This window comes from Leucoraja erinacea, chromosome 27 (genome assembly GCF_028641065.1).
Source record: "Leucoraja erinacea ecotype New England chromosome 27, Leri_hhj_1, whole genome shotgun sequence".
Classification (NCBI taxonomy): Eukaryota; Metazoa; Chordata; class Chondrichthyes; order Rajiformes; family Rajidae; genus Leucoraja; species Leucoraja erinaceus.
In genome coordinates this window covers 24797938-24811101 of record NC_073403.1, presented here as the reverse complement: position 1 = coordinate 24811101, position 13164 = coordinate 24797938, and the positions used below count along the sequence as shown (strand labels likewise).

At 41.6% G+C, this 13164-nt stretch overlaps 1 protein-coding gene across 2 annotated transcripts in view; it reads left to right on the top strand.

Moving 5' to 3' along the window:
• The window catches only part of LOC129710365 (anion exchange protein 2-like), a 55881-nt gene that overhangs the window by 23484 nt on the left and 19233 nt on the right, over window positions 1–13164 (top strand). For both annotated transcript variants that reach the window (XM_055657318.1, XM_055657319.1), the window contains 9 exons: window positions 588–723; window positions 2427–2481; window positions 3385–3460; window positions 4609–4793; window positions 5873–6086; window positions 7633–7839; window positions 10019–10167; window positions 11211–11405; window positions 11841–12017. In XM_055657318.1, coding sequence (XP_055513293.1) covers window positions 588–723; window positions 2427–2481; window positions 3385–3460; window positions 4609–4793; window positions 5873–6086; window positions 7633–7839; window positions 10019–10167; window positions 11211–11405; window positions 11841–12017 — 1394 coding nt within the window. The remainder of the gene's footprint in view (window positions 1–587; window positions 724–2426; window positions 2482–3384; window positions 3461–4608; window positions 4794–5872; window positions 6087–7632; window positions 7840–10018; window positions 10168–11210; window positions 11406–11840; window positions 12018–13164) is intronic.

Genomic DNA, 13164 nt, shown 5'->3' with positions numbered 1-13164 from the left:
GGGATGATGCCTGACCTGTTGAGTTCTCAAACTCTTTGTATCTATCTTTGGTATAAACCAGCATCTGCAGTTCCTTGCTATTGCATCTGTTATCCATTTTAATCCTTCTCAAATTGTGCTGCAAATAGTTTCCCTGAGTCCAACCTTAATATGTAAAAGCAATGCATTTCTGATGAATTTACTCAATGCAACAGTGGCACAGCTGGTAGAGTTGCTGCCTCACAGCGCTGGAGACCCGAGTTCGATCCTGACCTCGGGTGTTGGTCAATGTGGAGTTTGCATGTCCTCCCTGTGAGCGCCTGGTTTCCTTCGGGTGCTCTGGTTTCCTCTCACATCCCTAAGATGTGCTGGTTTGTAGGTCAATTGGCATTTGTAAAATTGTACCTAGTGTGGAATGCGTGAGAAAGTGGGATAACATAGAACTTGTATAAACAGGTGATCAATGGTCAGCGTGGATTTGGGGGGCCTAAAGCTTTAGGGCTGCTATATTCCTAAACTAATCTAAACTTAACTAAACTAACTAAATTAAACTAAACTAAATTAAACTTGTTGTGCCGGTTAAAAACAGATTTGTTTTTCTCTATCAGGTGCTGTCCTGTTTGACTTGAAGGAAACAACCATGTCTGGGATTAGTGTTCACATTGTCGAAGAGATGATCGCCAAAGATCAGATCAGAGCACAAATGAGAATCACTGTGTTGAATACCTTGCTCTTAAAACACAGGTAAAAGGACCATCTCTTCAGCTGATTTAAAGTTCCTTTTTGTCCTATGACGACGTTGTCATAGGAAATCACAGGAGCAACAATTTTTGCCAAATTCTTTAGGAATGATAAGGGTCTCTTCGATAAAAACCTCTTAACTGGGTAACTTTGCCTGAAAATCTCTTATGATTTAAAATACATTTGGACAAGTACATGGATAGGAAAGGTTTAGGGGGGTGCGAGCCAAATGGGGTCAGGTGGGACTAGTGTAGATAGGGCATTTTATGTCAGCATGGGCTAGTTGGGCCGAAGGGATTGTTTCTGTGTTGTATGACTCTATGACTCTCTATGTGATATCATGTAGGATTATCTAAGGTGACCTAACCTCCTTCATGGAACAATGTACCTGCATCCCTAGGTTTCTCTGTTCTACAGCACTCCCTCCCATTTACCATGCGGGTCCTGTCCGGTTTTGTGCTACCAAAGTACAACAACTGAATTAAAATCCATCTGCCATTCCGTGGGCCATCACCCAATTGATTAAGATCCGAATGTTACTATAGATGACCTTCACCATCGTAACTGTACCACCAATTTTAGTGTCATCCACAAACTTACTAACCATGGCATCTACATTCACATTCAAATCCTTAATAAATCAATAATCAATAATTAATAACAGTGGACCCAGCATCAGTCCCCTGTGGTACAGCCTGCAGTCTGAAAAAGAACCCTCTATCACTACCCTTTGACTCCTTCCACCAAACCAACTTTGTATCCAATTGGCATAACCGCTAAAATGTTGGCCAATTAATCTCCAAATGCCTAGCTTGCTCTAGATTACATGTGGTCGAACCTTCTACGCCAGCCAACCAAGAGGTACCTTGTTTAAAGCTTTGAGAAAGTCCTTTGTAGATAACGTCTACCACACTACCCTCATCAATATTCGTGGTCACCCAAACCAATCCAATTCATGAGACACACAGACCCATGTATATTCCCTAATGAGTCCTTGCCTTTACAAATGCATGTAGATCCTATTTACCAGACTTCACTTCAATAACCTATGCACCACTAATGTAAGGTTCAACAGCTTGTAATTCACAGGTTTTTCTTTGCAGCTTTTCTTAAAAGTGGCACAGTGGCGCAGCTGGTAGAGCCACTGTCTCACAGCACCAGAGACCCGGGTTCAATCCTGACCTCAGGTGCTGTCTGTGTGGAGTTTGCACATTCTTCATGTGATTGAATACGTTTCCTCCAGGTACTCTGGTTTCCCCCCACATCCCCAAATTGTGCGGATTTGTAGGTTACATCACCTCTGTAAATTGCCCCCTAGTCTGTAGAGAGTGGATCTGAAAGTGGGATAACATAGATCTAGCATGAATGGGATTGATGGTCGGCATGGACTCGTGGGCTGAATGGCCTGTTTCCATGCTGTATCTCTAAATTAAGTTCAATAGAATCACAGCCCTCCAGTCCAAAGATGATACATATATCTCTGCCAGTGACCCCCCCCCCCCCCCCCCCCCCCCCTTCCTTAGCTTCCAACAATATCCATGGATGCACTTGATCAGGTCCAGTGAATTTATCTACCATAATACACTAACAGAAAAATAGGAATAGCTGAACAATTACAGATGTGTTAATTCAAGGAATGTTCTCTTCAATGCAGTATCATACTGTACATAAATATAGCCGACAATCTGTATTTTTATTCACTACAGACACCAATTTGATGAAGTTAGTGGTCATCTGGATATCGAAACAAAGTTAAAGGAGGTAAGTCAACAATTCAGTAGTTGCGTTGGAAATGTGTACTACCTCCTAATGAAGAGTAGTTTATCAACAAGATGAAGATTAAATGTTATTATGCTAATTGCCAATAATGGGGTTATTTTGGTGTCAAAGTCATATCCGTGCAAAATAAGACTGGAAACCTCAGCCTTGGTCAAAGCCTTGCATGGCTGGGGCAGTTTTGGAAAATAAGCGCAGGAAACAATCACTTCCTGCCATACATTTATACTTCAGCCTGAAATGGGGCTAAATTCATTTCAGTATTGAGCCTGAGAGTGCTTGATTCTCCCACTGGGCACCTGTCATTGAAACTCATTCAAATCCTTGCATGTTCATTCCTTTCTCAACAGAAACTTTCTTTTGATCACGCCGTTTTACAGCACATATAGAAAAGGTTCTAATCCAAGCCACTCAGTAAATCACACAGGTTTACCTTCTGTTTGCCCAACAAAGTGTCACATTCTTTCCCATAAATGGATACATGATATTTAGTGCAACAAGTTTAAATGACAAAAAAAAATACTCAGGAATACCCAAGTAACTTGCAATTTAACTGGAATCAAATGTTTGGCACAAAGCTCTACAAGCTTTCCTTTGGTTGTGCTTCAAAGTATTACTTACTTACTGCCTATTATGCCCCCTGGCATGTAGGGCAGCAACGAAGGTCCTCCACTCCTGTCTGTCCTGGGCTAGCTTCTGGACACTACCCCTTCAAAGTATTTGCTTTCTTATTATATTTTGTTGGCTTTCTTTCTATTCCACTCACATCCTACATTCCCACGTTGAGTAAAATTTGACAGCAGGCATCCCTTCGTAATAATTCTACCCTGTGTTATTTAAAGGGGTTTGCATTTAAGTAAATTACAATGTTTTGTAATTTGTGGAAAGGGTCATCAGAGCAGACGTCACTCAGAAATAATGGACAAAGTTCCAGAAAACACAGAGGCCACCCTGGTTCTTGTTGGTAAGTGTGGCATTCCCTTTTGTGCTTTGGAATAAAAGTGGAAACAAAGTTGATAATTTGAATTAGAACACTCTTCTGTCCTTGTGGGGCATTTGTGGTGAAGTGAGTTGGTTTGGCTGCTTTCACTATCACTCACATCAACCAGATGCAGGAAGCTCGAAAGGAGGAAGCTGTAGATACATCCTGATAAAGTAACAACATGCAAATTATGCTCATGCCGTGTCTTAGTTTGCTAGTGGGTGCCTTTCGGTTATCAGATTCAGATTCAACTTTAATTGTCATTGTCAGTGTACAGTACAGAGAAAACGAAATGCAGCCGCATCTTATCTGCGGCTTTGGATGAACAATTAGGCCGACACAGTGGTGCAGCGATAGAGATGCTGTCTTGCAGCACCATAGTCCCGGGTTCGATCTGTGTTGTCTGCGCGGAGTTTTTATGTTCTCCCCGTGGCCTGCATGGGTTTTCTCCGAGTTCTTCGGATTCCTCCCATATTCTAAAGGCGTACAGGTTTGTACGTTACTTGGCTTGGTATAAATGTAAAATGTCCCTAGGGAAGGATAGTGTTAATGTGCGAGGATTGCTGGTCAGCATGGACTTGGTGGGCCGAAGGGCCTGTTTCCGCTCTGTATCTCTAAACTAAAAATTAAATTAAGCGGGTACCATTCAAAGAAAAGTAAGATATTGGAATGAATTGCCAGAGGGGGTAGTTGAAGCTGGTACAATAACAACTATTAAAAGATATTTCAACAGGTATATGGATAGGAAAGGTTTAGAGGGATTTGGGGAAAATGCGGGCAGGTGGGACTAGCATAGATGGGGCAACTTGGTTGGCATGGGCAAATTGGACCAAAGGGCCTTTTTCCGTGCTGTATGACTATGACTCTGTAAACTATTCATCGCTGTTATCCATTTTCTCAAATCTATAAGAATTTATAGGAACTTATTTTAAAAAAAGACGTATTTAATGGAGAAAGATATACATACCATTAAGTTATGTTGGCCTTGTACTATACATGATTGAACTGAATAATTTGGAGGCTTTATTCTCAGATCCGACATTTCCACGATTTACCTTAAATATTAACTCAAGTAGACGTGAATGTGATGGCAAAAATACTCAAGGACACCTCAATGCCTTCCCTTGTAGGTTGTGTGGAGACAATGGCTTCTCCAGCAATGGCCTTTGTGCGTTTGGAGCAGGCTGTGCATTTGGAGTCAGTGCTGGGGATTCCCATCCCCACCAGATTCATAGCTGTATTCCTGGGACCCAGCACTTCTAATCTGGACTACCATGAAATTGGACGCTCACTTTCAACTTTAATGGCAGACAAGGTAAGGAACGTTTGGGAAACTTTGAAAACCTCAACATGTTGAATTCTTACATTGCATTAAACTCCTGGAACTTGGCAAAGCATTTCTTCTCTGGATAGATGCTCCATTATATAGGAACTCGTTTACTCACGTTAATGGGGCTTCCCCCAAATCGAAATTTGCTACATCGAGAATTGTGCTGTAAAAGCGTTCATGCAAATGGAAATTTTCAGGTATACTCTATCCACTGTCCTGACTGACTCCTTGGAATTTGCTCATCAAGATTAAACATCATTTGATGTACTGAAATCGCAAATAGTCCACAGTGCATGTCAAAAGTCTAGTTTCTTAATTCAATTCCCATTTACAGATGGCAATACTGAGAATCCTTGGTTGCCAGTATTGCCTCATATTATTCGGTGTAGATGCTTATAGCTAGTAATTACATCTTTGAACTGGAAAAGGTCAGCCACTCCCATCCCTAGTTGCACTCTCAGCTACTTAATATTGAGAATAGACACAAAATGCTACAACATCTATGGAGAGAGAAGGAATGTGTGATGTTTCTGGTCACAAGATGCTGCCTGTCTCGCTGAGTTACTCATAGAAACATGGAAACATAGAAATTAGGTGCAGGAGTAGGCCATTCGGCCCTTCGAGCCTGCACCGCCATTCAATATGATCATGGCTGATCATCCAACTCAGTATCCCATACCTGCCTTCTCTCCATACCCCCTGATCCCCTTAGCCACAAGAGCCACATCTAACTCCCTCTTAAATATAGCTATAAATATACTCTTTATATATATCTTAAATATACTCCAGCATTTTGTGTCTATCTTTGGTTAAAACCAGCATCTGCAGTTCCGTCCCACACACTGCTTAATATTGAGGATGTCTGGAGAAAGGTTTTAATAAGTTCATAAGTGATAGGAGCAGAATCAAGCCAATTGGTCCATCACGCCTACACCGCATTCAATCTATCTTATCTATCTTAGCCTCACTCTCCTGCCTTCTCCCCATAACCCCTGACACCCATATACAGCATTGTATATTCTGAAATCTAAATGGGGAGGTTTAATGATGTTCTGTTTTCCCAGGTTTTCCGCCAAGTGGCATATGAAGCAAAGAGTCGCTGCGATCTGCTGACTGGTATCCGTGAGGTTCTGGATTACAGCATTGTCATTTCACCAACAGAAGTTCATGATGAGGATCTACTAAGGTCTGTCATCCCCTTCCAGCATGAAATGCTGTTGAAGAGGAAGAACAAGATTGATAAGAAGTTGGGAAAAACGGCTGTACCATTACAAATCGGTAAGTCAGGCAAGTCAGGCTCCCTTTACATTAAAGATAGACACAAAATGCTGGAGTAATTCAGCGGGTCAGGCAGGATCTCTGCCTTTTTGCAACCTATTCACCTGACGTATCGTCACCTATTCCTTTTCTCCAGAGATGCTGCCTGAACCGTTGAATTGCTCCAGCATTTTGTGTCGATCTTCAGTGCAAACCAGCTCCTTTTTACACATCCCTTTACATGAATGTATTTATGTGATAGCAGGCTCTGGCCATGCCGGCTTTTATGAAACATCCCCAATTACCACTGAACTGAGGGGGCAGATAAGAGTCAACAACCTCAGTGGGTCAGAAGTAGCGGATGGGGCAAATTGCCCATAAATGACATCTCTTTCCCTGAAGCAATGAAGCAAATGGGCTTTGATGACATTCCTGCCTTTTCACAGTTACTGTGACTGAGGCCATCTTTTTGTGATTCTTTATATATTTACCTAAAATAATTAAAAATGCGTAATATCAGGCATTTAATGATGACTGGCGGGCATTATGTATTAGAAAAAAGAAGGAACAATCATTGAAAATACCAAATAGCAAGACAATCACGTGAAATGGATACTGTAAATAATGCAAAGTAAATTATAGTACAAATGTAGAAAAAGTCATTTCTTTTAACCTGTTATGAACAAAAAAATGTCATTACAAAGAGTTATGAATAACAGGATGGTGACTTTCTATCTGTGGATAGCTTAGTCCAGTTTGGTTTAGTTCAGAGAAACAGCATGGAAACAGGCCCTTTGGCCCATCGAGTCCACGCTGACCATTGCTCACCCGTTAACACTAGTTCTATGTTATTCTACTTTCTCATCCCTCACATACCAGGTGCAATTGACAGCATCGATTAAGCTGCAAACCCGCACGTCTTTGGGATGTAGGGGGAATCTGGAGCACCCAGAGGAAATAAACGAGGTCACGGGGGAAATGTGCAAACTCCACACAGACAGCACCCAAAGTCAGGATTGAACCCAGGCCTCTGACGCTGTGAGGTAGCGGCTCTAGCAGCACTAGTGCAAATGACCGTCAGTAAAGTGTGAGATTGGTAATGTGAGCTTTCACCAGGAAACTAGGAAAAGCAGCCGTTCAAAAGTGCTAGACAAAATAAATGGTGCAACAGGGGTTAGGATCAAACTCTGATTAAATGTAAACTGGAAGAAAAAGCCCAGCCTTAAAATTATAGTTGACCCCAAGGGCTCATCAAAATAATCTCATCTTCAGGTTGACTGAGGTATCATATCCAATTTAGGGGGTGCCATTGTTTCTATCATAGGTAGACACAAAATTCTGGAGTAACTCAATGGGATAGGCAGCATCACTGGAGAGAAGGATGAGTGATGATTCGGGTTGAGAGCCTTTTTCAGCCTGAAGAAGCGCCTCGACCCGAAACGTCACCCATTCCTTCTCTCCAGAAATGCTGCTTGCCCCGCTGAGTTACTCCAGCATTTTGTGTCTACCTTCAATTTAAACCAGCATGTGCAGTTCTTTCCTACACACAATGTTTCTATCATTCCAGCCGCAAGGAAAACAACACCCCCTGAAGACGATGATCCTCTCAAAAGAACAGGGAGACCGTTTGGAGGTTTGATCCGAGATATCAAGCGTCGCTACCCCAAATACCTGAGCGACATCAAGGACGCCCTGAACACTCAATGTCTGGCTGCAATTATCTTCATTTACTTTGCTGCCTTGACCCCCGCCATCACCTTTGGTGGTCTCCTCGGTATGAAGCTATTTTCAGAATTATTTTTCATTTATTAAAGAATTCAAAAATAACATCTACTATCACGAAAGCAAATGTGTTTTCTAAAAGTGCTCCACTCAAATTCTATCATCTGCTGGTGATACTTTTAATTGATGGCTCCCTTAATAAAAGTAGTTTGAATCATCACATTCAAACATCTAAGTAAGGGTGGAATGTTGCCAAAGAGCATCAATATCTTAATGGAAAAGGATGTCCAGAATCCGCTACTTGCTTTACAGAGTCAAACGCAAAGTAGATATCACTAAACATCATAAGATCATAAGTGATAGGAGTAGAATTAGGCCATTCGGACCATCAAGTCTACTCCGTCATTCAATCCTGGCTGATCTATCTCTCCTTCCTAACCCCATTCTCCTGCCTTCTCCCCATAACCTAGTACATAAGATATCCAAGTAGTGAAATACGGACAGACTTGGTGCAGAGTGGGTGCACAGTCACGAAACAGAATCTTAAAATGAACCACAACCACTCCTCTTTATTTTCACCAGATTCACTGCTCTTTGTGCATTTACTAAAAAGTCCAAATGCATCAAGGTCTACAACACCAATCATCTGTCTGAGGGCCTTCCTGGATCATAGTGACTTGTAAAATTGGTTTAGCTTTTATTTATCTTGATCACTCTTCCTTCCAGCCATCACTTCATTACACTTTATTTTCCCTTTGCTATTGTTCATTTAACAATCACCTTTGACCAATGTTTTTTCATAAGGTCATCAGGAATATGAGTAGAATTGGCCATTCGGCCTATCAAGTCTATTCTGCCATTCAACCACGGCTGATCTATCTCTCCCTCCTAACCCCATTCTCCTGCTTTCTCCCCATGACCTCTAATACCTGTCATTTAGCTAAGTTGATTATTATTGTCACATGTACCGAGGTACAGTGGTAATCTGTTTTTTGCATGTTATCCAGTCAAAGAAGACTATACGTGAATAGAATCAAACCATCCACAGTGCACAGATAAAGGATAAAAAGTACATAAAGGATAAAGGGTACATTTAACACAGCAAATAACACAACCTACTAGTTTAGTTTAGTTTATTGTCACGTATACCAAGGTACAGTCAAAAGAATTTGCTGTGTGCTAATCAGTCAGCAGAAAGACAATACATGATTACAATTGAACCATCCACAGTGTACAGATACATGATAAAGGGACTAACATGAATAACGTTAAGCAAGTAAAGTCTGATCAATCTTCTTATCGAGTCCACACACAATATTAGAAGTTATTCAGCCAGAGCTGAACACACTTCTCGGCACCTGCATCCAATGGTGTCTGTCTTGTCGCTTCTTGTGCGTGGTGGTGGAAAGATTGGTGGAAATGGGGCCACGACGTGAATGCTCTTTCCTTGACCCCAGTCTGATCAATGAAGTAGATAGCAGTTCAGGACTGCTCTCTAGTTGTGGTAGGACAGTTCATTAGAGACTAAAGTAATCCATACGTCAGCTACACTGAGATATCTAAACTCATAAACCACTCTATACTCTTAACTTTGTTACTTAAATTAGGTTATTTGTAGTTAACTAATTGTTTATTTCAGTTAATTGAAGTAAGAATACATTCACTATTTCCATATCTCTTGATTCCGTTTAATCTTTAGCAGGGACATGCTCAATGACTGGATCACCATGAAGTATTGGGATAGACAATTCCAAAGATTCCAAAAGCCACTTCCCATCCCTGTTCTAAACACCCGCCTCTTATTTATGACATTCTAACCCCCGACGTGCACCCACTAGCCCAGAAAACACCCCCTATAACTACCTTGCTAGGCCCTTTGAAATCACCCTTTACTCTTCAGAAAATTAAGTGAGTGTATGCTCACCCTGCTTAATCTTTCCCCATGCAACAGGCACATCACCCCAGGAATCAATGTTAAGAATTCTGAAATTTAAAAATAGGCTCAATATTTTTTAGTTGCAAAAGTAGTTTGTGAAAATCAACAAATTGAAGTCTGAGAGGGCAAATCAAAGCAAGTGAGGCACAAAAGAAAAGTTGATTCAGCTATGATGAGCAATGAGCACTAATGTCAAAAACTTGTGTCGACACCATCTTCAGAAGTAGGACAATACAATTTTGGTTTCCACACTCTCACAGCCCCGATGGCTAACTGATCATCACCTTATTTGCAGAGGAGAAGACCAAGGGCAACATGGGCGTTTCGGAGCTGATTGTTTCAACAGCAGTTCAAGGAATCATCTTCTGCCTAATTGGTGCTCAGCCCTTGCTTATTTTGGGTTTCTCTGGTCCACTCTTGGTGTTTGAGGAAGCCTACTTCAATGTAAGTGTAAATGTTTTTCTTTCTGTAAGAGTCAAGCACAGTTTATGAAAAGGTTTGAGTGTCACAGCCCTGTTGAGCTTCTGAACCGTGCGTTGTCAGCTGCCCAGTGTTACAGGACCATGGGACAACATTAATAACTTAGTTCAATTAATTGTGAGCATCAGATCCCAACCAATTGTATGAAAAATTGAATGATGTTTTGGGTCAGACTGACGAAGGGTCTCGACCCAAAACGTCACCCATTCCATCTATCCAGAGATGCTGCCTGTCCCGCTGAGTTACTCCAAAATTTTGTGTCTATCTTTGGTTTAAACCAGCATCTGCAGTGCTTTCCTACACAGTATCAGCCACCTCTCTGACATGTAATGTTGCTTTAATTTATAAGCCCCAGCTGAGCGCAATAAATACTTAAATATCAAAATCTCTGCCACATGAGCAAAATTTGCACCGATTTGCATTAGCCATAAAAACCAAGGAAGTGTTGCTAACAAATTACATAAAGTATCGATGTTACAGGAAAATGAGTCTACCTCACAAAGTCACTGAATTTAACAGATGGTATGGTCAACTAATACGTTTACTCCAAGATCATCACAGCATGAAGAATTGTTAATAAGAAAATTGTTAATAAGGATGGCACAGTGCTGGAGCTGGTAGAGCACCAGTGACCCTGCTTCCATCCTGACCTCTTGTACTGTAGGTGTGGAGTTTGCACGTTCTACCTGTGACCACATGGATTTCATGGGGTGCTCAGGTTTCTTCCCACATCCCAAAGACGTGCAGGTTTGGGAGTAAATTGCGTGGATGAAAAAGCATAGAATTAGCGTGAATGGATGATCAATGGTCAGCGTGGGCTCGATGGGCTGAAGGGCCTGTTTCCATGCTGTATCTTTCAAAAAAAGCTCTTAAAACATAGTAATCTTCGCTCCATGTGAATGCAACATAATCACCAAAGATGTCCAAATAATAAAATACAGATCATAAGAGGGTACTGTCATGCAAGATTCGGAATCAATCATTAACGTTACCCTTTTGTTTTACAGTTCTGTGAAACGCTTGGTGTGGACTACCTGGCTGGTCGTGTATGGGTTGGATTTTGGATGATTATTATCGTGGTTGTGCTTGTTGCTTTTGAAGGCAGCTTCATGGTTCGATTCATTTCTCGATTTACACAGGAAATATTCTCCATCTTAATCTCCCTCATCTTCATCTACGAAACCTTCAACAAGCTATTTAAGGTGTGTATAGAAAAACTCTGTCGCGTGAGACGACAGTGAGCCAGGCACAGTGAGGGACATATAGGGACAATGGCAAGGTGCGAGCACAAAGATGGAGAGCAAATAAATCAGCAAATGATCTGCACATAGAATGGGTGGATCGGAATGGGTGACGTTTTGGGTCGAGACCCTTCTTCAGATCGAAGAAGGGCTCTGACCTGAAACGTCACCCATTCCTTCTATCCAGAGATGCTGCCTGTTCCACTGAGTTACTCCAGCATTTTGTGTCTATCTTTGGTTTAAACCAGCATCTGCAGGTCCTTCCTACACAAATGATCAGCTCATCCACTTTTGAGCAGTTGATATGAATTGGTGGCTCACTTTTAGTTCAGGAAAGAAGAAACATGTCCGTAAGCTTTTCTTCACTCACTGCTGCAATTTTCTTTTCAAAACCAGATTTTCAAAGCTCACCCTCTGACTGAGCATTACAACACAAGTGTGAATGGTACGAGTGGCGCTAACCTGACACCACAACCCAACACAGCATTGCTGTCCCTTGTGCTGATGCTCGGAACCTTCTTCATTGCCATTTTCTTAAGGAAGTTGAAAACCAGTCAGTTTCTTCCAGGAACGGTGAGTAATTCTACTGCTGAGAATGTTAAAATGGTGCTTGCTGAACATGCTATGAATTTTTCAGGGACTGTTTGTGTTCATATATTAGTTTTAAGTTTTTAGTCTTAGAGATACAGCAATGCACACAGGCCCTTCGGCCCACTGAGTCCGTGCCGACCAGCGATCCCCACACACTAACACTTTCCTACACACAGTAGGGACAATTTACAATTTTACCAAGCCAATTAACCGATAAACCCGTGCGTCCTTGGAGTGTGGGAGGAAACCGGAGTACCCAGAGAAAACACACGCAGATCACGGGGACAATGTACAAACTCTATACAGAAGCACCTGTAGTCAGGACCTAACCGAGGATTCTGGCGCTATGAGGCAGCAACTCTACTGCTGCACCACCATGCTGTTCTATGGTCAAGGTCTGTTGAAATAGTCAGTAAAACCAGACAAATCATGTTTGTTCAAATGAGATACTTATGAATATCATCCATATTAATAGAAAATCTTTAAATTTTGTATTTCTTTGGTGCTTCACACACATAAGGATCTCCCTTCCCCCAATCCTATGTCGAGGCTTCTTAACCTAAACCATCTCTCCAGGCCATGACATCCAACATCACCAATCTGATGAACATTGCTGCTCCATCCCAAGCAGATCAGATACTCAAAATTTATTTTTGTTGATCAGTCTTCCAGATCTCCTCAAACCCAACCGGCCAAATAATTCTCTCTGGGCCAACTCAAACAGATTTATTTTTTAGTTTTTATATCACACCTATATCCTGACTTGGTTAATTCCAATAAGGTCCATCTTTGGTCAGCACAGTGGCGCAGTGGTAGAGTTATAGCGCCAGAGACCCGGGTGCGATCCTGACTACTCGTGCTGTCTACACGGAGTTCAAGGGTCAACAGTGTTTTATTTTCATATGTCCCAGACAGAACAATGAAATTCTTACTTGTAGCAGCTGAACAGAATATGGAAACATAGTACTCTCTAAACAATCTCATTCATTTATTTGTACCTTCTCCCAATGAGCACATGGGTTTACCCCGGGTGCTCTGGTTTCCTCCCACATTTCAGCGGTGTACAGGTTTGTAGGTTAAATTGGCTTCGTTAAAAATTGTAAATTGTCCCCAGTGTGTAGGATAGTGC